This window comes from Anguilla rostrata, chromosome 1 (genome assembly GCF_018555375.3).
Source record: "Anguilla rostrata isolate EN2019 chromosome 1, ASM1855537v3, whole genome shotgun sequence".
Taxonomy (NCBI): domain Eukaryota; kingdom Metazoa; phylum Chordata; class Actinopteri; order Anguilliformes; family Anguillidae; genus Anguilla; species Anguilla rostrata.
In genome coordinates this window covers 20,787,970-20,812,771 of record NC_057933.1, presented here as the reverse complement: position 1 = coordinate 20,812,771, position 24,802 = coordinate 20,787,970, and the positions used below count along the sequence as shown (strand labels likewise).

At 42.5% G+C, this 24,802-nt stretch overlaps 2 protein-coding genes across 2 annotated transcripts in view; one reads left to right on the top strand and one right to left on the bottom strand.

Annotated features, from left to right (window-relative positions):
• Positions 1-11,726, top strand: part of LOC135251695 (brain-enriched guanylate kinase-associated protein) — a 66,261-nt gene extending 54,535 nt beyond the window's left edge. The window contains exons 5-7 of the mRNA XM_064329373.1: positions 1,391-1,498; positions 3,875-3,958; positions 8,701-11,726. Of these exons, the coding sequence (XP_064185443.1) occupies positions 1,391-1,498; positions 3,875-3,958; positions 8,701-10,080 (1,572 nt within the window). The 3' untranslated portion in view covers positions 10,081-11,726. The remainder of the gene's footprint in view (positions 1-1,390; positions 1,499-3,874; positions 3,959-8,700) is intronic.
• A 2,033-nt stretch (positions 11,727-13,759) lies between these two features.
• Positions 13,760-24,802, bottom strand: part of wdr25 (WD repeat domain 25) — a 35,920-nt gene continuing 24,877 nt past the window's right edge. The window contains exons 4-7 of the mRNA XM_064329388.1: positions 16,151-16,281; positions 15,404-15,574; positions 14,346-14,486; positions 13,760-14,267 (exon numbers count right to left, since the gene is read on the bottom strand). Coding sequence (XP_064185458.1) covers positions 14,046-14,267; positions 14,346-14,486; positions 15,404-15,574; positions 16,151-16,281 — 665 coding nt within the window. The 3' untranslated portion in view covers positions 13,760-14,045. The remainder of the gene's footprint in view (positions 14,268-14,345; positions 14,487-15,403; positions 15,575-16,150; positions 16,282-24,802) is intronic.

Genomic DNA, 24,802 nt, shown 5'->3' with positions numbered 1-24,802 from the left:
GTCAGGATATGTTTACAGTGTCAATGGAACTAAAAATAGAATAGAGAAACACCTTTTCTATTTTCTACCCTCTAAAGGGCTTTACACACCGAAAATATGACCATTGATTTTGTTAAATACTTGAGATTGAATGTATGACTGGAACTCTATTGTTTTTGTTGTGCTTTTTTTAGGGGTCCAAGCAGCGAAGCTGGTGTATTGGCATGCAGTTTGCACTAATTTGTTCAAGAGACCCTCCTTTTTAAAAGCTGTTAAAATAAAGTTACCATGCCAAAAAACAAGCCAGTGGGTGTGGCTTTTTACAAAAATGCGAATCAATCAAAACTGGTTTGACTTAATATGATGTAACTTGGTATATACATTGATAGAAGCACCATTAATATACATTGTATATACATTGATATAAAAACCATTAAACTGCCAACATAAAGGTAAAATAATGAACATGCCTATTTTTGCTATTTATGGTGGTTTTCTTGGACCCCTTCATTTCAGCTGGAAGCTATATTTGTAATTGTTATTTCTATTACTATTATTATTCAGCCTTCTTCCCTTTTTCAAACATTTTTATAAGTAAAAATATGTGCGTCCAAAATCTTGAACCAATGAACAGAAAAATTGGTACATAGCACGGATGAACCGGCCTCTAACAAGTTTGTAAAGGAAATGTTCCTACATCGAAAAACATCCGTGCTACATACAGATTAATTTGTACCATAAATAACAAAATATGCTAATGAGGCTATGCCAGTCATTGTGATGTTAATCATTTTCAAACTTGATGTGGCTAAACACAGGGCTATGATATAGTTGTGTACCAAGTTTGAACACAATCAGACAAAAAAACATGGCTGCTACAAGCGATTCAATATTTTCTGGCTATTTTTTTATTTTTTAAAAATGATGTCACTGTAATTAAATTCAGACTTGGCCTATTGGCGTGAATCATATTCTGCATGAAACAACACCGTGAACAATATAAAATGAGAATGGTGACAGTTCCTGTTACAAGGAATTGAAAATTCAGCTTTTGTTCAGTATTGAAACATATTTATGAATATTCTTCTCATGATGCATAGTTGATACTGAAGTGATCCTTGGCACTGATCAAGTTTGTTCTAGTTTTAACCTAACCTAAAGTCAAAGTTTCTTTGTGAAAAAACATGGCCGCCACAAGAGACTGAATACACCACATCATCAGCAATGATTTCTGAGGAGCTGAAGCACATGACATAATCCTGGAATTCATTAAACCTTCTAAGGCTTGGAAGACAATGCACTTTTCCTCTCCCCTTCATTTATGTCCATTATGATAGGCTTGCAGCCTTATTTACTGACTGTGACTATTATTATTATTATTATTTGCCTTCTAACATTTTGTCTCATTCAGTCTCAGCACCACGATGAGGAGAAGAGAGCCCTGAGCCGAGAGATCATTGTGCTCAACAACCATCTCATGGAGGCCAAGATTACCATTGAGAAACTGCGAGAGGACAACGTGAGTATTTCCCAGACCACTCATTCACATGTATTTCTTTTAAGAGAATAATCATTTCTATGTATCATATCTGCTTTCCTCTGAGGTTGCTCATATCTTCCATAAGAGTAGCTAAAGCCTATGTTTTTTCCACAAAAATGTTCTATATTGTGATCTATTCACCACTTCACTATTTTTGATTGGATAAATCTTAACCAATAAAACTCCACTGTTGCCGAATAGTATATTCCACTAGGCCAGGTAGTCCAACTAGCCTTTGATGTGAGCTTATCTGCAGCCTGGATTGAATCGTCTCCATTAAACCTGTGGCCTGGTCTCTGCTGTTCAGTCTTTTGAGGCGAAAGAATGCGCAGAGAATTCCTGGGGCACGTTTCCATTTTTGGTTGCAGATTGTCTTTGATGTGAGCAAGCCGGGTATCCATAAATCAGATAAGCCAGAGTGTTCAGAGAACACCCAATCACTTCTTTTCCAAACTCACTTGAACTGGGACCAGAATATGGTTGTGCTGAACAGTTCTGCTTTATAAGGAGGTTACGCATGTCAAATCTCTGTACAGTCTAAGAGCCTTCATTAGAGCTGAGGGACTGGTTCCTGAGAGTCACAGAAGTTTTCACAATTCTTGATTATGTCGGGGGTTTTGTTCTCTGGCCTCTGGAAAAAAAGTAAACGATAGACCAGATTTGTCTTTTTTTCTTTGATGAGCCCTCCCTTAAGCTGAATACTTTTTTAAATACTAAGTTGCATTTTAAGTGTTCATTAAGCAATAAGATTCATACTTGCTTTTTGTCATTCATTCACATACAAAAATTTGAGGTCTGACACAGAATATCTATGGTTCACTTTTGATTGGTGGAATACTAAATGATTGCACCACTGATTGGTTGAAATGCAAATGGAATATTACTTATGTGAGATATGTGGTCTACAAATAACCAGAACTAAATCCCCCTGTAGTGGACAAAATAATAACTTTTTTCAGGGTAAAAACAAAGTGACTAAATGTCAAATCAGTAAAATATATTTAATATCATAGCATTTATTTTCTTTGGTTATTAACATATAAAGAGCCTAAGACTTGTATGTAACAAAATTATGATTATGATTGCACAGGGCCTTTAACAGTCCATAATTTGGATGAATGTGTTGTACTTGCCTTTGTATCAAGTAAGAGGTGTGTCTTGGTAGTGTACTGCTTTACTATGGTTAGTAAATCCTAGTGCAATCTTAACTAAATAAAATTGGATTGACATCATATTGGAAGACTGTGTGGCTCAGTCTGTAGGGCAGCTGTCTCATATACAAATTCTCCAGTGTGGCTGGGGATTCCATTCCAAACTATGGCACCTTACGAATTACAGCCCCATCTCTATATGTAATCCTTCCTGCTTCCCTCCTGTCTGGATATAATGAAAAAATACACATGGAGTGTAGCCTGTACATTCTCCTTAAAATTAATTAATAAAAAAATTAATTAATTAATTGTGTTTATTATTAATACATTTTAAGGAGAGTGTACAGTCAGCACTCCATGCATTCTCTATTAATTAATTAACTTGTGATTTTGATGTTACAGAGACTGTAAGGAGCCATACATGTCTCTATATATGACTATCAAATCTGATTTGACTGCGATGTGAAAACACCCATTAGCATGAAAAAAGTCCTATTGCTATATGGTGACAGTGATAACGCGAAGTAAGGACAGAGAAAACGGTAAAGCATCAGGGCTCCTCAGGCACAAAAGACCTGATTCTGCCACAGCTATCATCTACCTCCAACAGCCTGGCTCTCATTAAAATAAGGCTCTTAGCAAGCTTTTAAGGTGCAGCGTTACGACCATTTTCTTGCCAGTGCCCCTTTATTTCCAGATTTAGTGAACCGGGGAGCCAATTGAGTTCTATCCTCAGTTCTCTCAGCATTTACATTGCTAGATGCCAATGGCTCTAGCCACACACAATTTACTGCACATTAGGCTCTAAAGATGGTTTGATGGGCTGCACCTGTCAAGACTTTGACCTCTTCTCTAAAAAACACAATTTTTCCAATTTTGCAGTGAGATTAAGGCAGTGGTCCATAAAGCTTGGAAAATTGGGCTAAGGATAGATATTTTTCTATTGTCTCTTTGTTTGTCAAGCTATAGTTCATCCAGAATGTGTTTTTTTTTACTATAAGAATTGTTCTCTATTTTAAAGGCCACAGATTTGTCTGTTATTTATGACTTTCTGAACTTCAGTCAAATGCATTGAAAATATGTTATTGGCCCTGTTATTGGCATGCTAGCTCTGAAAATAGCCACTGCAACCTTCTGAGTGAAGGTACTAGACTGCCCAGTCAAGCTTTTGTGCCATCTAATGCCAAGGTTCTCCTTTCCTCAGGACCTGTACAGGAAGGACTGCAACCTAGCTGCCCAGCTGCTGCAGTGCAGCAAATCCCACTACAGAGCCCACAAGCTGTCAGAGGTGAGTTCACTCCACTCCCGTCCACACTTGAAAAAATTGCCCTTTTAGCCGCAAGCCTCCACTCTGCCTGTGCTTGTCCATTATAAATTGCTGTCACTATTTTAACTAGTGCCATAGAGTAGGATCAAGGCTCCCAAAGACCTTTTGGGTGTGTGAACGAATATAATACACTTGTGGCTTTCCACTACACTTGCTGTAACAGCATAGGAATTTAAAAAAATAAAGGGCAGCTGATATCGTGTCCCTAATCAGCTCATCCATTACCAAGCTAATATGGTTGTGTCAGGCCCTTTGTTTTTCTGTATGTCCCAGTCCACACCACCTGAATGATTGCTGGAAAATGGCAAATCCCATTATAAGCTTTCGTCCCTTATGTCACACTGGCATTTCATGCCTTAAGCTTGATTTATGTTGCTTTTTTCAGCACAAGCTATGTTGCGACAATCTCTCAAGTCATCTATTTGTGGTCTCTGCCATTTGTCATGTCTCCATCCGAGGTCTCCAGCCGTCAGGTGGTGGAACGCATGATGCATTGAGAGAAAAGGCAATCCTTCCTCCTGTTGCTCCTGTCTCCTCATGTTACATGTCCTAGCACATCACCGCTGGTGCAGCGCAGCAGAGTCTGGGCTGTTTCTGTGGAATGCTTTTACGGCCATATGTAATGATGATGCCAGATTGAAAGTTATTGGGCAATGTAAGCGCGTTTATGGTGCATTGAAATTCCACTATGCTGTTTTTATGCAGGGGGTTGAATTAATATATGAGCCATTTTACCTTTAGATGCGATGAAGGTTTACATAATGGCTTTAGAGATAACCATTCTTCTCTCCTTTAAAAAAAACTGCATTTGCACCATGGCAGACTAATGATGCATATATGTTTGGGGGATCTCATAAATACATTGGCAAAATTGCTCATGAATCACTGAGTGTTCAGAGGTGGTTTTTCTGAGCCGAACATTGGGTGAAAATTAGCACTGGGGAGAAACAAGCACTTTGCCTGGTGATTTTCATAAGTGTAAACAGAAAATATTAATTTCAGTACAGGAATATCATAATATGGACCAAAATATTGTGTGATCAAATTACCAGTAACATTGCATTTGAGCCTTGTATTGCTTTTCACGTGTTTAACAGCTGGGCTCAAAGTCTACCCTCATATCCCCAAGCACAACTCAAGAGCAGTATCTGGACAGCTCATTAACAAGTTTGAGAAACAGCAGCTCATAAAGAGAAGGTGTTGGCTGAGATTTACATTTTTTAAGACTTTTAGTGGAAACATTATCAAGCAGGAGGGAATTCCTTTTACTGAATGTCTTTAGTAAGTCTAACTACTTGCCATGTGCCTGTGTTTGCTTGCTAGCTCTAAAAATTCGTTTTTCTCATCTACAGTTAGTCATAGCCACAAAGAACTTCTGCTGGAGACTTTTATTGTTTTTTTTTCTTTTCACAAGAGGTTTTAAACAACTGTCATCCACTGCAATGCATGGTACCACATCTTGCAGATGTCTCCTTACAAAATCTGAATGCATCATTTCCTTATGTAAGTTCAATCTACTGAAGCACACTGTGGCTTGTGATGGCATCACCAAGCACTTGTGGGAGTATACCATGTCTTCTAAATTTATTTGCATCTTTCATAGAGAACTAGGCTATAAAATAAATAGGTATTGTGCTATATTTTCCATTCTCAAACATGGGACATATTCTACTTTAATCTCATTGGAATCGACCAAAATAACACTTCCCAAATTACATTTCCCAAAAAAGTCACAAATATCTACTTCCGTCTGGAGTTCTATTTTCACCCTCCATTTACAAGGATAACCTTCACTGAATATTCTACATGCTGCAATTTCCAATTGAGTATAAGGCTTGAGACCAAGGTGGCCATTGCAAAACAGTCCATTTCTGGTCAATTCACCATTTCTTGGTTGATTTTTATGAATTGCTTGGGAATTGACTTGCTGAAAGATGCAATTCCATCTTCTACCAGGATGTAATGTCCCAGTAGTTTGAAACGTCTTAGTTATTGATCTACTGTAAGAGTGGAAAGTTGTATCTGTAGTTTTTTTCTTTTCTTTTCTTTATTTGTTAATAATTATCACCTGACTTGTAAAGGTCAAAAAATGTGTTTTATTTACATGGTGATGGATGATACATAAACAGGAAGCCATGGGAGACACTATACAGTTCCCAAAGTATCACCATAAAGTAGCATGTTAATCCAAATTTGTTTTTGTTAGATTTTATTTAAAATAATTTTTAAGATTGTGAATAATTGCGACATATCTTTTTGTGGAAGAAATATTACTTCTTAGGCAAAATATTTTTCATGAGCAGTTTTATCTAATGTTTAGGAAACATTAGGAACATCTGACAGGTGAGAGAATCCTCTCTGCTCTCCTCTTCCATCACAGTTACATTCTACACTTAGTTAATCATCATTTTACATTAAAGACTTATACAATTATGTATACTTATATTCTGAACTTTTCTTTATATCAGTACTGTTTCATTTGTCAGGTTGTTCCAAGAAAAACCTCCCTACTGTGCATTTTCTTTGTAGGTTCCCATCCTGTGGTGCTAAATTGAGGAATTAGGACCAAAATGCATTAGCTTTGGCAGACAATGGCTTTTTCTATTGGCAGCCTTCTGCAAGAGCATTAAAGTGTTTATTGATGAATGAGTTAAGAAGAAAGTCTCATCTAGAAAGCCTTTTTTCCCCAGCCAATGTGCAGTACCTACTCTGAGCAACTCCAGGGGTAGGGAGCACATATTTGAAAGCGAATGTAGCACTCAGAATACATCACTGCCTCAGGCTTGGGGGAATGTTGATGGAGATGTCAATGCAAACTAGAGTTATAGCTCTACTCTGTATATAATTTCCCAGAATTCATGGCGACAGCTCACACAGAACCTCATTTATAGATCTATGGACTACAAATGTACATGTGGAATGCGTAATGTCCCGTAGTGAGAACAAATCCAGCTTTTGATTTTAGCAGCACCACCTGCCACATGACACAATGCACAAGTCATATACACGGATACCCACAGCAGCATCCATCATCCGCCATGTGTAAAAACAGTGGATAAAGGTGGAAGATTCTAGAAAATTCCACTTGCAAAATGAGAAAAGTGGCCTCAGCCCTTTAAGTATCCATAAACACATCCTCCACATCCTCACAGTGTGCAAATTTCAGTAAGTCACACAATATGTCATACATATTGTATGGATGTGTGTAGAATGTAATTATAGACACGTTATTCTAAGCACAACAGATGGCTTAGAAACACGGCCACTGCTGAGCAAAAAAAATAAATAAACACTGCACAGCAAGGAACACATTTTCCTCATGCATTGTCCTGTTTGTCATTCATTTTTAAATAGATACAGTATATCTAATAATTATAATCCAAAGAAATGCATATGTGGAACTGCGTGGTGGTGGAGGGTAGTGTGATTTGTTGAAGCATCAGCTAACCCTGAAGCCTCACCTACTTCTCCACTGAATTTTCAGTAGGGAGCCAGCTCTAAAAATAGCACGGACATCAAACGGTGCTTTATTCCTGGCATCTATTTTCATCCCAAGCAATACATATTTTTTTCTTCCTGTCTTTTTTCTTTTTTTTTTTTAATTCCCTCCTGGAAACCTCTAGCGATAGTCTAATCTGAAGCCAGGCTGTTCCCAGAGAGCTGGTGTGTGTTTGATCATGCAGAGAAAGATACCCACCAAGATGAAATGCTGCTGACAGGGAATCTCCAGCACGCACCCACCCCCCAGCCCCCCCCACCCCGCCCCAAACTCCCAGCTAAAACTAAGATGAAAAACAAGTGGAAATCTCAACCACAATTCCAACTTTGACTGCAACTTTTTCTGTTCGTATATCGCCAAAGACAAGGGGTCCTGCAGAGAAGGTCACGGAAGCGCTGAGTGAGTGATTTGGTGCACCAGTGTCCGCACTGCTAGATGGAGATCAGGAAAGGCAAAGGGGGGGGGGGGGAAGAGAGAAGAGAAATCCTTGGCAAAGCACACTGTTTTTGTGATCAGCAAAATCCCGACAAGTTCATTAGCGTGGGCCGGACCGGAAAGTTCCACCGCCCGATCCCCTGGCCACGTGGGATGTGGGAACACATCATTTCTCTCCATTCTAAGCCGCGGGGAGGAAAGTTGGGGGGAAGGGTGCTGATGATGACATGTTGAGCATCTTGCACACACCGTCATTCAGAGGTCATACACGAGCAATATGATGATGGCTGATTCATCATTTTCACACGATTTTTGACACCTGCAAAGACTGCTCCATCTGTGATGTAGCTGATGTGATAGAACCTAGCCGCCCCCCCACCCCCTCGCCAGCTTTGATGTCATATTCATGAGTTCTTCATTGCACATCTTGCTAAAAGCAATCCCTGCAACGTCATATTGCTGCCTCTCCAGCTGTGCTTTGTCTTTTTGTACCACACAGTATTTATTTTTCTGTTCCTCATTTGTTCCATCCTCTTTTAACACCTCTTTCTCCCTGTCTCTCTTCCCCCTACTCAATATAACATTTCACTCCAAAAAGTGTGATATTAGTATGACACATAAGAGGTACATATTGCCAAAGCATAGACAATGAGAAGCAAATTCAAGAATCGCAAAGAAAAGAAGTCACTGACTACCTTCATTTATTAATAAAGGGATATATTAAACAACTGAACAACCAAGTTACCTTTCTCTCTTTCTTTCCACCTAGCTGCCCTCTGATTTCAAGGAACGGCTCAGCATGCACATGGAGAAGCATAGCTGCGGGGTCACCATGGCTCTCTGTCACTCGCCCTACCCCGACTCTGTGCCTACTGCCGTCATCGCCAAGGTGCTGGAGAAACCAGAGTCCGGCACCAGTTGCCCAGCCTCCCGCTCGCCGAGCCCTCATCCCCAGGACCCAGAGTTCCTGGCCAACAGCATGGGCAGCAGCGAGGGCCTTCACCGCCGCGTGGCCTACAAGTCCTCGGACCTGTACAGCAGCGACACGGCCCTGTACTGCCCGGAAGAGAGGCAGCGAGAGCGGCGGCAGAGCGCGGACCTGCAGGGGCCGGAGACGGGCGTCCTCCAGCCCCAGAACTCCACCGACAGCAACCCCGAGGAGGACGGCTTCCACCCCGGGTTCGCCCACCTTGAACCCTCCTTTGCCGAGTTTGCCGTCGGTTCCCTGCCGGCCTCCAGCTCCTACTCCAGCTTCAGCATGGCCTCGGACGAGAAGGGCCACGCCCTCAGCAGCACCATCTCCTCCTCACAGCAGGCCCTCTACATGGACTGGCGGGACGGCGAGTATGAGCGCAAGAGCACCTCCTCCTACGAAAAGGACAGCCCCAGCTTCCCCAAGTCAAGGAGCTTCCAGCAAGTGGCCCAAGGCCCGCAGAATGGCAGCGCTCCAGCCTACGTTAGGACCGCGTCCTGCTTCAGTGAACCCTATCACTCCCCACGCCTCACCTCCTCCCATAGTGTGGGCTCTGCCCAGCCGTACGACGGTGGCCGCGGCAGCGTCCACATCCCAGAGGAGGAGCTGAGCGGTCGCTGGAGGCAGCTGAGCGTGGAGGATATCAACGCATACTCCTACCGAAACCTTGGCCGGGTTTCTCCCTACAGCTTCTCGGAGCAGCACTTCGCCGTGGGCCCGTCCAAGATCAAGCTGGGCCCCCTCTACAGCAGCTTCCAGGAGGGGGACGACGTCTACCATAGTGCCATCCTGGACCAGTGCTTTGCGGCCTCTCCCAGCCCCAGCCCAGAGCACAGCCTGGGCCTGTGCAAGCAAGACAAGGGGCCCCTGTACCGGGCAAAGGAGGACAGCCAAGAGTCCGAGCGCAGTCTCTTCCACTCAGGAAGCTCCAAGGACAAGGAGAGCACCGCCGGCAGCATGAAGAAGGAATACGTGGACGTCAGCCCCAACAGCTCGGCCGAGTCCTTAAACCAAAGCCCCTTGGAGCCGTGCGACATGCAACACTACCAGCTAGAACGGCAGAGCCCCACCCACCAGAGGAAGATGCCGACACAGTACCAAAAATCTGGGAACACGGGCCTCTGTAGGAAGGACAGCCTCACCAAGGCGCAACTGTACGGCACCCTGCTCAACTGAGTGGCTCAGCCTTGATGAAGGTCGTAGTTCTTTAGGCCTCTTCCGTGCCTGCTTTTAACCCAGGAGCAACCAAGATTTGCTGCAGCTTGAGTTTCCAGTGCAGGTAGATTTCAGAGGCGCTTCAAATGTAACACAAGAGCTGCTTAAAAGCCAGTGTGAATAACATGTTTGATACAAAATGTATCAAAAGTGCCAAGTCAAGAGATGGAGGCCCAATTTCTGCAGTTGCTGTTTTTATTTTTTAGATACTATACTGTACTCAGTGGTTAGTAAGGCAAGTATTAATTCACTAATCTTTAAGGCCAAATGGCATTTATGAGAGGAGGCCTTTCAGCTGCTGAAAATCATAAATTGAGTATTGTTGGTTTATATCTCATGCTGCTCATTTAGAGATCAATGAACATAACATTTCTCCTTGATTGTTGTGAAGAAAGGGTGTCATTCTGAAAAAGCAATAACACGGAGAGTGATGATGTTGGGAATAGTGTGAATGGATTCCAATTGCACTATAATGTAATTGGCAAAGCTACAAACAAAGGCAGCTTTGGAAATGACTGTTATACTAATTATGTATTTGCATACAGTGCATATTAGGTGTGCGAAAGTCAGATTTGTTGGCTCTAACAAATTACAACATGGTCACAAAAGAACTGTTGGGAATTCTGACCTCCCACTGTCTTTCAGTTTCTCTCAGTATGTATACGTACATTTGTATGCCTCATTTTGGTAGTTCAATTGTGGGGCTTAGAAAGAAGCCTCTATAAATCACTGATAAAATTTGTTTGGCACAATTTGGCTTTTATATCACAAATTACCCTGGGCTGTGGTTAAGCCCTTTGTAAGCTTAACTTTGATCCAAAACAAAAATTAGCTGGCAGGTTTAGTCAACTCACTCCCACCAGACACCCCTGGTACATTTTGCCTTAATTCTTTTAGGTTGCTGGAGCTGTCGGTTTGGTGAAACCCCACAGTTGTGTAAATATGTGTTTATAATTCTGGGTATACAGAGCGTTCTAGATAGGCCAGGTCCTCCTTCAGCATTGTGCATTTCAGAGAGAGGATCTGCATGGGCCGCGTTGACCAAACCAGAATTAGCCACTTGCTCCGACAATTCCTTTTCACTGTGGTGTTATTTTTTCTGCAATGTCTTCCCCGTTAAACCTTGTCTTCACTTTCACGCCCACTTTATTATTGCCCTGCTGCCTTCAGCAGAAAAGAACTGCCACTGGTGCCGGTGATGTCATCAGCAGGTGACAAAGAGAGGTTCAAATTGTGTGTATGTTCTTCAAGGTATTAGTTTTTTTTCCCCCCAAAAATACATTTTTTACCCTGAAAAAAACAGGACTCAAAAACAGAATCTTCTCAGTTGTGATGCGATCAACCTGAAGTCAAAACGTGGCAGGGGCATTTACCTTTTTTTTTTGTAGATAAATACAATTAATATTCTGTCCTTTTTTAATTGTCCTCACACATTAAAGTTCTTTATGTTAACCCCAATAAGTCACTGTCTTGTTCTACCTCAGATCCAGTAACATCTTTCCATGAAACAAAGTCAGCTGTTTGTACTCCCATTATAATGCATGTTTCTATATTTTTGTTGTATGTTTCTTTACATAATAAAGAACAATGATGGACTTAACACTATGTACAGTTGGAATTAGAGCTTGATTCATTTTTGTTTGTTACATGTTTTACTTATTGCCACAAAGATGTATTGTAAATATATTCCAGTCAGGACAAGTCACGTATTTAGATGAAATATTTTCATGAATACGTAAATACATTTTTTGGTTTGGCACTGAATGGATCTGTTTCAGGTATTACAGGGAGCAATATACATCTCCCCTACTAAACAGGATGAATGCCAGAAAAACCCCCAATATCTAGAAGTAGATCCATACAACTGGTGGTGCTGGGATGGAGGAGGGTGAGCGCAATTCTGAACAGTTACAGCGAAGCATCCACACCAGCAGAGACAATCAGCGCACTGAGACGTCTGATTATTGGTTTTAAAAAGGCACTCCATTTGTGGTGCGTGCCTGTGATTGGATGGGTAATGGATTGGTTGTGTGTATGCAATTGGCTGATTATGGGAACATGTGAATATGCTGTTACTGGGGCTGACCGACTGACTGGCCACAGCTAGAGTTTCCTGAGAGAAATTGCTTTGTGCGTTCCATGCGCGCTGTTCATTTTTGCAAATGAAATTTGAGGCTGGCATCATGGCTGGAATGAGGGAATGAGGTATTATTTAATATTTTTTTGGATGGGGGGGGGGTGGGATTCAAATTACTGTAACCAGTTTTTCTTAATATCTTTTCATAAGGTAGACCTGCTACAAAATATCAGTTCTCATATGTTTTTTTTTTTTTGTGGATGCGTGGTAATTCAATATCACTTTAACTGACAAACTAATGCAGACTACATCTTGCCTTCCTGAGATACATTTCGAGGATACATGCTTCGCCTTATAATGGCCAATTCCTTCTTTTCATGCATAAAGGAGTATGGGTTATTTAGTGGCTTGCTTGTTAGCTCTCTCTGCATCAGTGGACTCATCTAATAACCCAGAATGAAATTAAAGAAGACAATTCCACATAGGGATCTGCCCACAGTATTCAGAAAAGTACATTTTAAAAGACAGCCATTTAATTTATTCTACAATAAGGTCAGTCTCTGAATATGGCAGATATGGTCACGTACTCATTACTTTTGATAATGAACTTACAAAGGCATTGCAGTTTACACTTTGAAATGTTAATTAACGGAGCTTTCTTTGATCATCTTCAATGTAACGTGTCTTGACTGCTTTTCACTGATTCGCGTACAAAACATAGTTTTTTTTTTAAAGTCTTTTGAAAGTTATACATTTACCGTGCCCTTTATGAGAGGTCTTCACTCAGTAGTCAGGCAAAATTCAGTGTTCTATACAGCAGATATCACTTGAATCAGCAGGCACGAAGTACGACAGAGAACTCATTCATCTATAGGTTCTCACAGTACATTTAAGAGCTCTTCATAGGTTACCTTGAACAACATAATACAACACATTTGCATTAAAAATGGTACACAAAAAAACAAAAACAGCTAACTATGATCACTGTGAGCACACTGCAGCCCAACAAGAAGCTGGCATATCTTAAAAGAGGGTTTATTCAAAAGGTAGTACAGGTGGTACACAGACGAATACTTTAGCCTGAACTGGGACTCACACCTACAGCTACTATAAAAGGCAAGTCCTCCAGTTCTCGGCAGCAAGCATTGCTTTAAATTTAAGTTCTAGATCTATAAAATAGTGTTTAAGGTACACAATGAAAAGTCACTCTTTAAATCTGCTTAATGAATCCTTATTTTTTAACGATTTTTTTTACATTTAAACAATACAGATGCAATTTACAAGCTGCAACAGTACATATATGGAAATTCCACCCTCTTGGTAAACTACTGCAGTTTACTGTTGAGGGAGTGGCTTGCACAGTGAGCGGTTGCCTGTGGGATTCAAAAACATTTCTATGGTTTCAAAAATGTTACCATGGTAACTGAAGAGAGAAGAATGATCGGCAACGTCACGTTTAAGGATGGAGCTCTTCATAAGGTATTTTACCGTGTGAGCGGTGGTAGAAAATTGAAGTTCAGAATACTTCAGATTGAATCCACACAAGACACATGAAAACGAATAGTTTGACACATCATGATTTATTTACATCACCAAGTCAGTAAAAAAAAAATGCACTGGCAGTAAACTAAAACCTGAATCTTCCAAGAAAATCAGAGCAGGTTTTTTGTGTTACTAAGTATCTGAGTGAGTATGTGAATCACCCTGTTTTCCAGAATGTTGGCGTGCCTTGAAAGTCTGCGTATCTGTCTGTGAGGAATGTGCGTGCGTGCGAGAGGGAATAAGAGAGCGCGCGAAAGCGCAAGGAGTGACTGGAGGTCTGCACTTGCCTGCATACCCCTCCCAGCCGTCAGTGCCAGACACCGATCTCCCCGCTCCAGTCGCACGTGGCAGCCACCGCGGGCAGGACGGGGTGAAGGCTGATGCCCACGCAGGCCTGCTGATGCGCCGGAAAGGTCCGCAGCGCCCGGGCGCTCTGGTGCTCGTAGAAGTGGAGCGAGCCGCCGGAGCTCCCCGAGGCCAGCACCGCGCCGTCGGCGGAGAACTCGCACGCGACCGCGTAGCCCTCCACCTGGAACCAACGGCACAGCTCACAGCCGAACGCCTGGCCAACACGCCAGTGACCTCACCGCGGCGCTCTGATACTCACCTTGTGTCCTTCATAGCGCTTCCTCTTGTTCATCTTGTAGGGTCTCTCTGTTGAAAACAGGGCGATGTAGTTCCCGTTGGTCTGTGCCACGAATGAGTCCTCTTGAGGGTGTAGGGCTAGGCTGGGGCAGGTGTAGCGCTCCTTCGGTTTTCAAAAACACAGAAGAATACAGGAACACACTCAACCTCCAGGGCAAAGTCCATAAAAACCCAACTCTACACTACAACTGAGAGTAAGGTGGTTGATGACTCAATTCTTCATATTTCAAACAGGTGATTCAGAGAAATCATATTCAAGAAGACTGCTCAAACAACCTCTCCATGTTTATGTTTATAGATTTTCATGGCACCTGACCTCCATACTGTCAAGCTACTACCTGGTCAGTTAAAAACAAATCAATAATGTTTAATCAAATGCTTCCATACTACATTTTCTATAAAAAGAACACCACGGTAATTGAAAGTCATAGGTCAGCTGGCTTTCCCATCTCTACAGGCGCCCGGGAGCTGCTCCTTGCGGCCCTGCCTCTTCTCCATCCTCCATTCCCTCGATGGTGGAGTGAGCTTCCCCAAGGAAGGTAGATTAATTGGTTCTTTTCTGCACACATCTAAAAACCCACCTCTTCAGACCACACCTCTATTACTGTTTCTATCTTTACAAAACATATCTTGTTATTTTGCAGGTCTTGAGGCATGCACCTCGATAATGGAACTTATTTGATTGTGGCTTTGCCCATCTGTAGCTCTAGTGGTGTTAAATGTACCATGTTAAATGTACTTGTTGTAAGTTGCTTTGGCTAAAAACATCTGCTAAATGCAATTGTAAATTGCAAATAAAAAATATTAGAAATATTTTTTTTAAAGACATCACAGGATTCAAAACTATACACGTTTGCATTTCATTATTTTGAAAGTACTTTTTCCACAAGCACTGTACACTTGTCTTGGTTAAAATCATGGTACCAGGAGAACTTGAGCTTCAGTGTTTACCACAGGCTTCACATTTATTCACCAGTGCAATCCCAGCAGCCTCGGTGGAGGCCTGTGCTTGCTGCTTACCTGGAAGATCTGGTTGGACACCTTGGCAGATGTCTGGAAATCCCATGCGATGAGCGTGCGCTCGGCCGAGTCACGGCTCACTGAGTCACTGCTGGTCACAAACTCCTTCCCTCCTGCCAGGAACAGGATGTCCAGGGTCTGCTGGATGGCTGCCTGGTACACCCTCACCACCTGGTGGGGCAGAAGATGCAAATTAGTACCCAGCCAAACACACCCATCAGCCAGCTTGCCAAGCCTAGGACTAAGAATACGCAAAAATTATTATTATTCAGGGATAAAAATGACCTTTCAATGATTATTCAAGCAGGTCGCCATTGTACCTAAAACATGCCATTGTCCAGCTCCAGTTAATGGGCTTTGTGAGGTCATCAGTGAGTTATTTCCAATTAGCGATGTAAGGAAGAACCCTCCCCTCACCCATCCCTCCTCATGGGATGTGGGTCATCTGGGGTCATACCGTACTCCGTCAATACAAACCAGCTAGCCTAGGTCACTGAGCACCACTGTTTCTCGTGTGGTTTTACTGATAAGCCTTGGTTGGTGTCACACTGATAAAACCATAAAAGAGAGATGGTTTTGAAGGAGATGCAATCTAATCTCTCAGCAGATGAGACTGATGTAGCTAGCCTTTATCATTGGTAAAGGTTGACTGCTCAGTGAGTGGTCCATCATACGATGTAGCACTTTGCGCTGCAAAATGCAACCGTCATGGTAGTCCTGGCAGACATACTGTAAATGGCAGCTGACCTTGCATGTCCTGGTGTCCCAAGCTTTGACTTCAGGGCTGAACCCTCCGCACAGGAAAACATGGGGGTCACTGGGCTGCAAGGCCAGGCAGGTCACCTTGAACTGGTTATTCACACCAACCACTTCTTGACCTAGGAACAGGAGACACAGCACACTTACAGGAAATCGACAGCAGCAGTTCACAGGTTGCCTCTGGCCGTCTCTCTAACTATTTCTGTCTCTGCTGTTGATAATTGATGTCATCATTTTTTCTACCCGTCATTTCTAAACCTTCAATGTTTATTTTCTTTTATCTGACAAAATGACTATTTTTATTTGACATTATGGGATTAAAGGGTAACTTGTGTCCTTGAGTTCTTCAGTCTATGCAGTGATAAATGGCATTTAGTAACTTCTCTCCTTACAAGCTGACAATTTTCAGTGACTTCTCCTTTAATGGATTCAGGCAACGTCATGGTACTTTATGAAAACTCTACCAGGACGTACACCCAAAGGTTCACATTTCAGATGGTGCAGTGGTGTTTTACGCTTCAGTAGTCCGAATTACTCAGGCAAATATATATGTCAACCGTGAGCTCATCCTGTTAAGGCACTGTTCTGGTGCATGGATGAGCCTCATGGTCAGGTATTGAACATTGAATATGATGTATGGGTCAAGGGATGTCTGTCTTAGCTGCAGAAAATGATTATAGCAAGAGTGCATTACGCTGGTACCAAAACATCATCATGGGAGGTGCCAAGTTAAATGGCATTCAAGCCCTAACCTTGTAGGTATTGTTTACAGCTCTATTAGGTGAATATGTCATATTAATCAATATCAATGAATATTAACACCTCTGACATCTTCTATTTAAAGGACTCTGTGACCCCTGTCACAGGAGCTTTAGAAGGTGCTTCTCCTTTCCAGTCCTGGATCTGCAAAGGAACTGTTGTCTGAATGGCAAGAAAGAGGCATGCGCAAGGACAGAAAAGGCTGCTGTGGATCTGCAGGTGATATGCATGTAACAGTAAGACCAGACCCAGCATTCCACACCACTGCTTTCCCTGCTGCAAAAATAAGGGGGTATCGGCTCCATAATTGCACAGTAATTCCAAAGCAATTAACAATCAATTACTCATGCTTTCAAATGCAAAGTGAGATTACAGCTTTCTTGTGTTCGCTCAAACAGAACGCAAGTTAGGCAGCAAAGTCAACACCGGCCTCTATGGTTCAGTCCAATACTGTAATGTCTCGTTTCTGCTGTGTAAGCGATTTTCTGCATTACTGAAGTCTAAATGAAACTTACCACCGACCTCGCGATTATTACACGTGGGCGACCACCAAGAACTAGAGTGAGCAAGGAAGCTAAGCGTAACACTTCTTTCCCTCATTTGTCACCATGAATTATAACATCAGGAACAAATCGTTCTAGTTCCTTTAAATCCTTTGAATCCAATATGCCAAAAACTTTTATTGAGACCTGCATGATGTTCACAACCTCCCAAGAGCTGCTAAATATGTAGATGACAATTGTCATATTGAATAACTTCTCTCATATTGATGGATATTACATTATGGGTCTTAACTCATTCATTATATTTTCAACAGATGTCACCAGTGCACTGCAGTTACAGAGCAGCAACGACAACCATTCCATGGTGGATAAGATGCGGCTGTCATGTACAAGTCGACACAACACGCGCGAAATAAAAGCTACAGTTAAAATTTCGAAAGGGAGACCACAGCTACTCATTTTCTGCAGGTGCGAACCTGCTTCACCACTTAACCCAGATCCCTCCTCCCAAATGGCCATCCTGATCCTAGATCAGGCGAGGCAATTACCCCGTTGCTGTCAGGTCCCCGGGCAGGCGACGGGCACGCTGACAGGTGCATTTACATCCCGCCGCTCTGTTGGGCCGCGCGTCAGACACGCCGCGATTCTCCGCCGCTTTCCGTGCGCGAGCTCCCGACATCCTCCGCGGGGATCGCTCACGCCCGCCAATCGATGCTAATGATATTACGGTCACATCTGACAAATTGCGCGTCGTGCGTTAGTTTCAACCGCGGTACCTCGGAGAAAGAGCGAGGCGTTCGGGAAAAGAGAAATGGTCGAATGAATGCACCGGGCGACGGCCTTGTTTTAAGGCAGCGCTGCAATAAACCGGGTCCGGTTTTTATAAATGTCAAAACAATACCACGGTCAATTTGACTAATACAGCGCCCAACCTTTATACGATTCATAAATACGGCACATGAAGAACATGGTTTCCTGTGGAAACTTTGAACTGCTTTTCAGGATAAGTTTGAAATGAGTTACATTTTATGAGTTTACATTTAAAAAAGTAAACCTAATTATACAGTGTAAAGGCTGTTGTGTAGACGAACTAAACCAAATGTTGATTGCACTGAAGAAACAAAAGAAATTCAGCATTGCTGCATCTGATCCACTCTTTTTCTCATTAAGAAAATAAGACATTTTCATTTTGACAGCTGTGCAGATTCAGCCAAGCATGATCTGCATAAACATAAAATCTTGCCAAACAGGTGCAATGGCTGGTAAAGTGTATCATGTCTTGCCGAACAAATGCAACAGCATTTGTAGAATTAGAATGAGGAGAAAGTAATGAGAAGATTCTGAGGACATTACTCTTTCCATGGAAGAAATACTAATACCAATGATGCATAGTGATTAGCGCACTGATGTATATCCCTTACCTTCAAAGAGGGGTCAATGCCGTCCATCTGTTCAAACTGCAAAATAAACTCATGAATTGCCCTTGTGTTTAATATATGTGTCCCTGTTTTTCTTGCTGTGGATTTAATGAAACTGAATCTGTAACAAAGGAGTTAGCCATCATGCATTAGGCTGTTGTCCTCCAAGCTCAAGAGCAATGTACTGTGCTCTTCATTATGTATGCCGAAGAGTTAAACTGCTACGGCGTGTAAATTAAATGCCCTTTAAAATATTCAGGTTCAAGAGAAAGAGAGGGGATTGTCCAGGTCCCCCCAGTACAGACTTACAAGGCAAATCCTCACTAATGGGCTAAAATCTCACACTGTCACCAATTACCATCTTAATGTCACACTGGCACTGAAGGGCTGCTGGGTGGTTTGTTCTCTTAAAGCACAGTTCTAGTGCATATACAGGCTCAATGGTCTGGTACTGAATCCGGAGGTACCAGTGCTGACTCTCCAGCAGAACCGCAGGGTGATCCACAACAGGCACTTGCATGGCCCAGGAAATTCACTGCGCACCAGTGACCTGTGCTGGTTGATCACACGCCTGAACTGCCTCCTGTTAAGTTGCACATGGAAGTGTCTTTCTCCCACTCTCGTCTGTGTCAGCCTGACTTGTGAAGTAAGGAGTGATAAGAACTGGCAGCTGACATCACATGTTTTTTTCAGAGAGCACATCCATAGCGAAGGTTTCGGGAAAGAGAACTGAGGAAATATGTTTGGACATCCCAAATTTGGGAGAAAAACTGTGGGGGAAAAGCACTTTAAAAACTGGCACTTACAAAAGGGTCTCGACATAGGTGGTGAAGCTAGTGTGCATTGTTTTCTGTTAAATGTGGACCGTTCTTAAATGGATTTTTTAAATTTTATTTTATGTGAAAAGAACTGTCACCATTATAACACATCAGAACTGAATCACTATCATAATATCCTGCCAAGAACCATGGCAATGAAGCAAAACAGTCAAAGCTTCAAAAAAAACATTTTTTTCTGGTGGCACATTGCCAGTGAGCTCGTCGTCTGAATGAACTTTGCTGGCTTTTCCTATCAGGAGTCTTTAAATTTATGGATTAAAAATCATAAGCAGCATTTTAGCTCAAACAGAAATGAAAAATAACCACTGATAAAAAACTAATTTAAACTAACATATTTGCGATATCATCAAAAAATGACAGCATCTTGGCGCAAAGTTGTCTTCCAGATGGGACGTTATTTAATTTCAGTACCGTTTAACTTTCTCCAAGCACAACAGAGAACAGAGGAGATAAAAAGCTTGGCCCATGGGAACAGCATAGTAAATATATCCCAGTGCAACACAAGATTTAGACGTTGAAAAGTGATACACTCCAGACTGGTACGGACTCGTTTCTGCCCCATAATCCCAAGGGTTTCTCTCGGAGAGCTGCATTAACACCTCATTTAATAGCACACTGAAATTTTGGTGCAGCTCATTGCAATCTTGGTTTAGTCAGCGATATGTGCCTTCGCTGCACGTGTGCTCAGACCACATCGATGGTGCAAGTCGCAGCCCAGCGTATAGCAGATTTCTAATTTCGGGGCTTTTCCATGCAATGCGTGCCTGATCATAGTCTATTCAAGAGCCAATCAACAATTTGTGGATCAGATGCTGTCCAATTTGACTTATAGTTTGCATTTATTGTTCATTGCTTTTGTTCCTTTTTTAAAATCCTAATTCCTGTTTCTAATTGTTTATGGCTGTTCTTATACTGCACTGTGGTCCCTGGAGTATGGTATTTCATTCTTTCTCTTACACATGTCTGCAATAAGAATGACAATAAATGCAACTTCAACAATGTTTTCATTTTAATTAAGTGACTGTAGTTAAAATTATAGCTACAATACTAGGCATGAATTATGGGTGGCCTGTATATATAAATGCACTGATGATTAATGAAATGTTTTTCAACTATTTCTCTTTTTGGCAAAATAAATATAATATGTAATAAATGTAACATCAACATAATATATATAATATTATATAACAAAATAAATAATTTGTATTAAACAAGTAATAATTACTACACCTATATGTATTAGTTCATACCAACATAATTAAGCATAACTGAGTATCTTAATGTTGGAAATTTTATAATCAACTTGAACATGTATTTCTTTGTCCAATATTTTTCTACATAAAATGATAATATTCGTGCAAAAAAAGAAAACCATTTTCTGGCTTGTATACTTTTTATTTCAAATGACTGAGCATCACAGAATGTCATTACCACAGTGGTCAACACTGTTTCGAATACATTTTACAGATGAAAATGGCTCAGAGAAACAACAACAGAAGAAAGGGCATGGACTAAAGTTTTAAGAGAAATAACTGCACAGTGTTTCTTTTTTTTCTTTTGTTTGATCAACAGTTCATGCAGAGTCATTTTACTGCTGTAAACAAGATCACTGGCATTGTTATTATCAACCCTGGTTTTGTTTAATAAAACCAAGATACTGTTGACATTAGAATAGCGTGTTTAAGCTACTTAGCTACAGGTTTAATAGGATATTAAAACTGGCCCATATTAAACATTTAGGCAATGTTTAATTGAAACTATGACAGAAGAAAATTTGAAAAAATTAAAACAAATTTCTCTTATTAATGGCACACACAATTGAATTTAATTTTTGAAAAAAAAACGGTTAATTAGTATATCCTTATCCTCGTCTTCCATTGCAGTGGAAGACTACGAAAATTGGCAGGACCTCCTTCACAAGGCACTTGGCTCATAAAGGGAATGAAGAGAGGTCATTTGCAACACACCCACTGGTAAAATATTCAGCATAATCCAGCCCATTTTCGACCCGCACCGTGCGCTTTGAGCTGTGTGCTCCTCGCCTCTGGTCACAAAAATACCAGCATTCAATAGCCTTGCATCGTCTGATATTGATTCCGGAAACTATAGCCCTAAATCTCTCTTCTGCGGACCTTTGTAACGCGTGTCAGCATTTACTGTTTAATCTAATAGAAATAAACCGGCTTCCTCCTGTGCCTATTATCATACACGCTCCTGTGCGGTTGCTTTTATTAATTGCACAACACGCACTTTGTCTCACAGAGTATCATCTCCACCGGGCGATCTCATTCATACTGCTCAGAGAAGATTATTTTTCGAGCCATCTGATACCTATTTAATTACCGCGTTAAAAGAAATCTCCCCAGCCCAGTGAGCCTGACACTCCGCGGTTCTCCCTCACCACTCCGCTCGACAGAGCAACCAGAGGAGCTGGACCTCGTGTGATTGTGGCGGATAACAAAGAAAATGAGAAGACTACGCCTCATTTCCCTAGCAGGGTGATACTCGCTGATTAAAAAAATGTGAAAATGTAATAAAGGTGCGGGCTGCAGCACCACACGGGACACCGACATGTAAAATTAACAGCAAGTCTCAAATGTTTAGAAATCACTTTTTTCCCCCAACACACGGCTCCAAGCATTAACAGTAGAGAGATGAGAGACACTGGTCTTGGAAAAGGGGAAACAGATCGTGGTGTTTGCCTGAACTAGAGAGCATCTGAGTGCTGAGATGAGATGCTATTTCTGACGATGGCACTCTACCGGCTAGTCCCTACAGGGGACAATAATTTGAACACACCTCAGCAGTTCCCTGTCAAGCAAATGGGCTCTTCCCATCAACAAGCAAATCATTCCATCTACACGGCTGTCATTTGAGGGCAAAGGACTGCTGTATAGTGAAGGAGTCTGATTGTTTTTCAATTCAAGGACCTCATCCACCCCAATAGACCTCTCACTTGTTGCAATGGAAGGGGCGGTTCTGTCTCCAGTAGGTAAAGAGAGGGGAGATTTATTCTGGTTTGTGCAGGAATGCCAACATATTGTCCCATCCATGCGGTTTAAATGATTTTTTTTCCCCATTGTGACACAAGGAGAAGTGGAAATCTATCATCTGGATCCAGTAATAATGTTTAGCGAAAAGATGAAAAATCAGTTCTTTGCATAGTTAATAGGCCTGTTCACATTTTAATTACTAAACTTAATTAGCTTAGCTAAGAGAAGTGATAAGGAGGTCTTCAGATCTTACTAGTTACATGTGCTTCTGTAGGAAGTCTTAACAGCTCTCTCTCTCTCTATTGCTCTCTTTCATGTTCAGTCTTCTGATCCGCAGTGCGGGACTTGATGACAATAAGCAGTGAACACAGTGGAAATGGCACTGCAAAACCAAGCTCCCCTATTCCACCTAATTACAAGCTACACTTTGTTTCTGAAGGTGCAACGGGTTTTGACACGTGTTGTATAACCCTTTTTTTCTGCATAATCAAAGGGAAAACAGCTACAGAACACAGCTATGATAATGCAGGTGATTACGAAAGTAACAGCGAAGCATATGGAAGCTATAGGATTCCACTGTACTGCTTTATCAGTACAAAAAGCAACAGGGAAGCGCTCTCTCTCTCTTTCTCTCTCTGTCTCTCTCTCTCACACATACACACACACACACCTCAGAAAAAAAGTGGTGCCTGCAGTCCAATAACAGGCCCTTAGTGTGTTGGAAAGGACAGAAGCCAGCTGGGCTGGAACTTTTTTGGGGGCATATGCTCAAAATAAAAAAGGGCACCTTACACCTTTGGTAAGAAAAAAAATCATTCCTGCAGCCACAAGGGCATTTTTGTTGTCTCAGGGCAGTGGGCATATGCTTCAGCATATGTTGGTGTCTGTCTGTGCACGTGCCTGGCAGCCAGAGATCCAAACCAAGCCCTAGAGAGTTTCTACATTTTTACCTCCCCTCTAGCCTCTCTATGGCCTCACTAAGACATATTTCCATATAAAAGACAATCAACAAAACAATAACAATAGTGTCCCAGCTCAGGACCCTTCTCCGATTTGACCCTGTCACCCCAGCAATGCACTACCTTAAGAGTTGCCCAGCCCCTTCGCCAGACCATGAAAACAGAGGGGGAAAATGGCTTCCACTACCCGAGAGCAAACAGCAACTGCTGACGAATGGGAGCGGTGCCGCGATCACGGACTGGGAAGGGAGACTCCTGATGGGTACGATGACGGATGACAGAGCAAAGAGAGCTACAGCTATCTGCCCCGCGCACAAACCCGCTAACTCATTTACGGCCCAGAGTTAGCGAAGCAGCGCATCGACTGATTATGAGCCGCTTCTCCAAACGCCGGCGCGCCGCTTAGCTCCTCGCTGCTCTTGCGCACCGCCGCGCCATTTACATATATATGAATTTGCCAGCGTCAGATCTGAGGAAGACGAACGCAGCGGCGCCGATTTCACAATTACGCCCACATCTTCATCCGGAGCTTTCTGATGTGCGCCACACGGCGCGGTTCGAGCGCGCCGTTAGCAGACGCAGAGTCATAGCTCACTGAGCCGTGTCCGCAGAGTCGCTGGCTGGCACTCAGGCACTGTGCAAACAGGAAGCCGGAGTTCTCTAAGAAAATGGAGCAACGGCGCCTTGTCCTCGTCGCACAGCCTCGTCCAGACGGGACCCCAAGGGGAAGAATCGTCGCGATCTTGTGTTCGAGCTAAAAATAAAAATAAAACACTCTCAAACGAGCGGGCACCGCGGCGCCGGTGACGGAGGGCGCGGGCCCGGCGTGAGTCACGGTGCTCCGCGGCCGCTGTCAGACAAGATTAAAACTGGATTAAGTCACCGGATGGGATTCAGCGGTGGTGTTGGAGACCCGGCGGTGGGAGGGGTGCTGGCTGCCGGCTTCACCCACCGAGATACATTCGGTATCGATCTCCTCCCCAGATCTGCCAGGAAATTTAATGGGCCCGCGGAGTAATTATCCGTGGGCCGTATTGGCAGAATCGACAGCCGCGCGGTGGAACCGAGGTTCAGCGGCCCGCGGTTTCTGTTCCCGGAGGTGCACTGCGCAGACCCGAGGTGCGTTCGATAAGCGGAGCACAACACAGCTTCTCAGGCCGAGAAGCCTC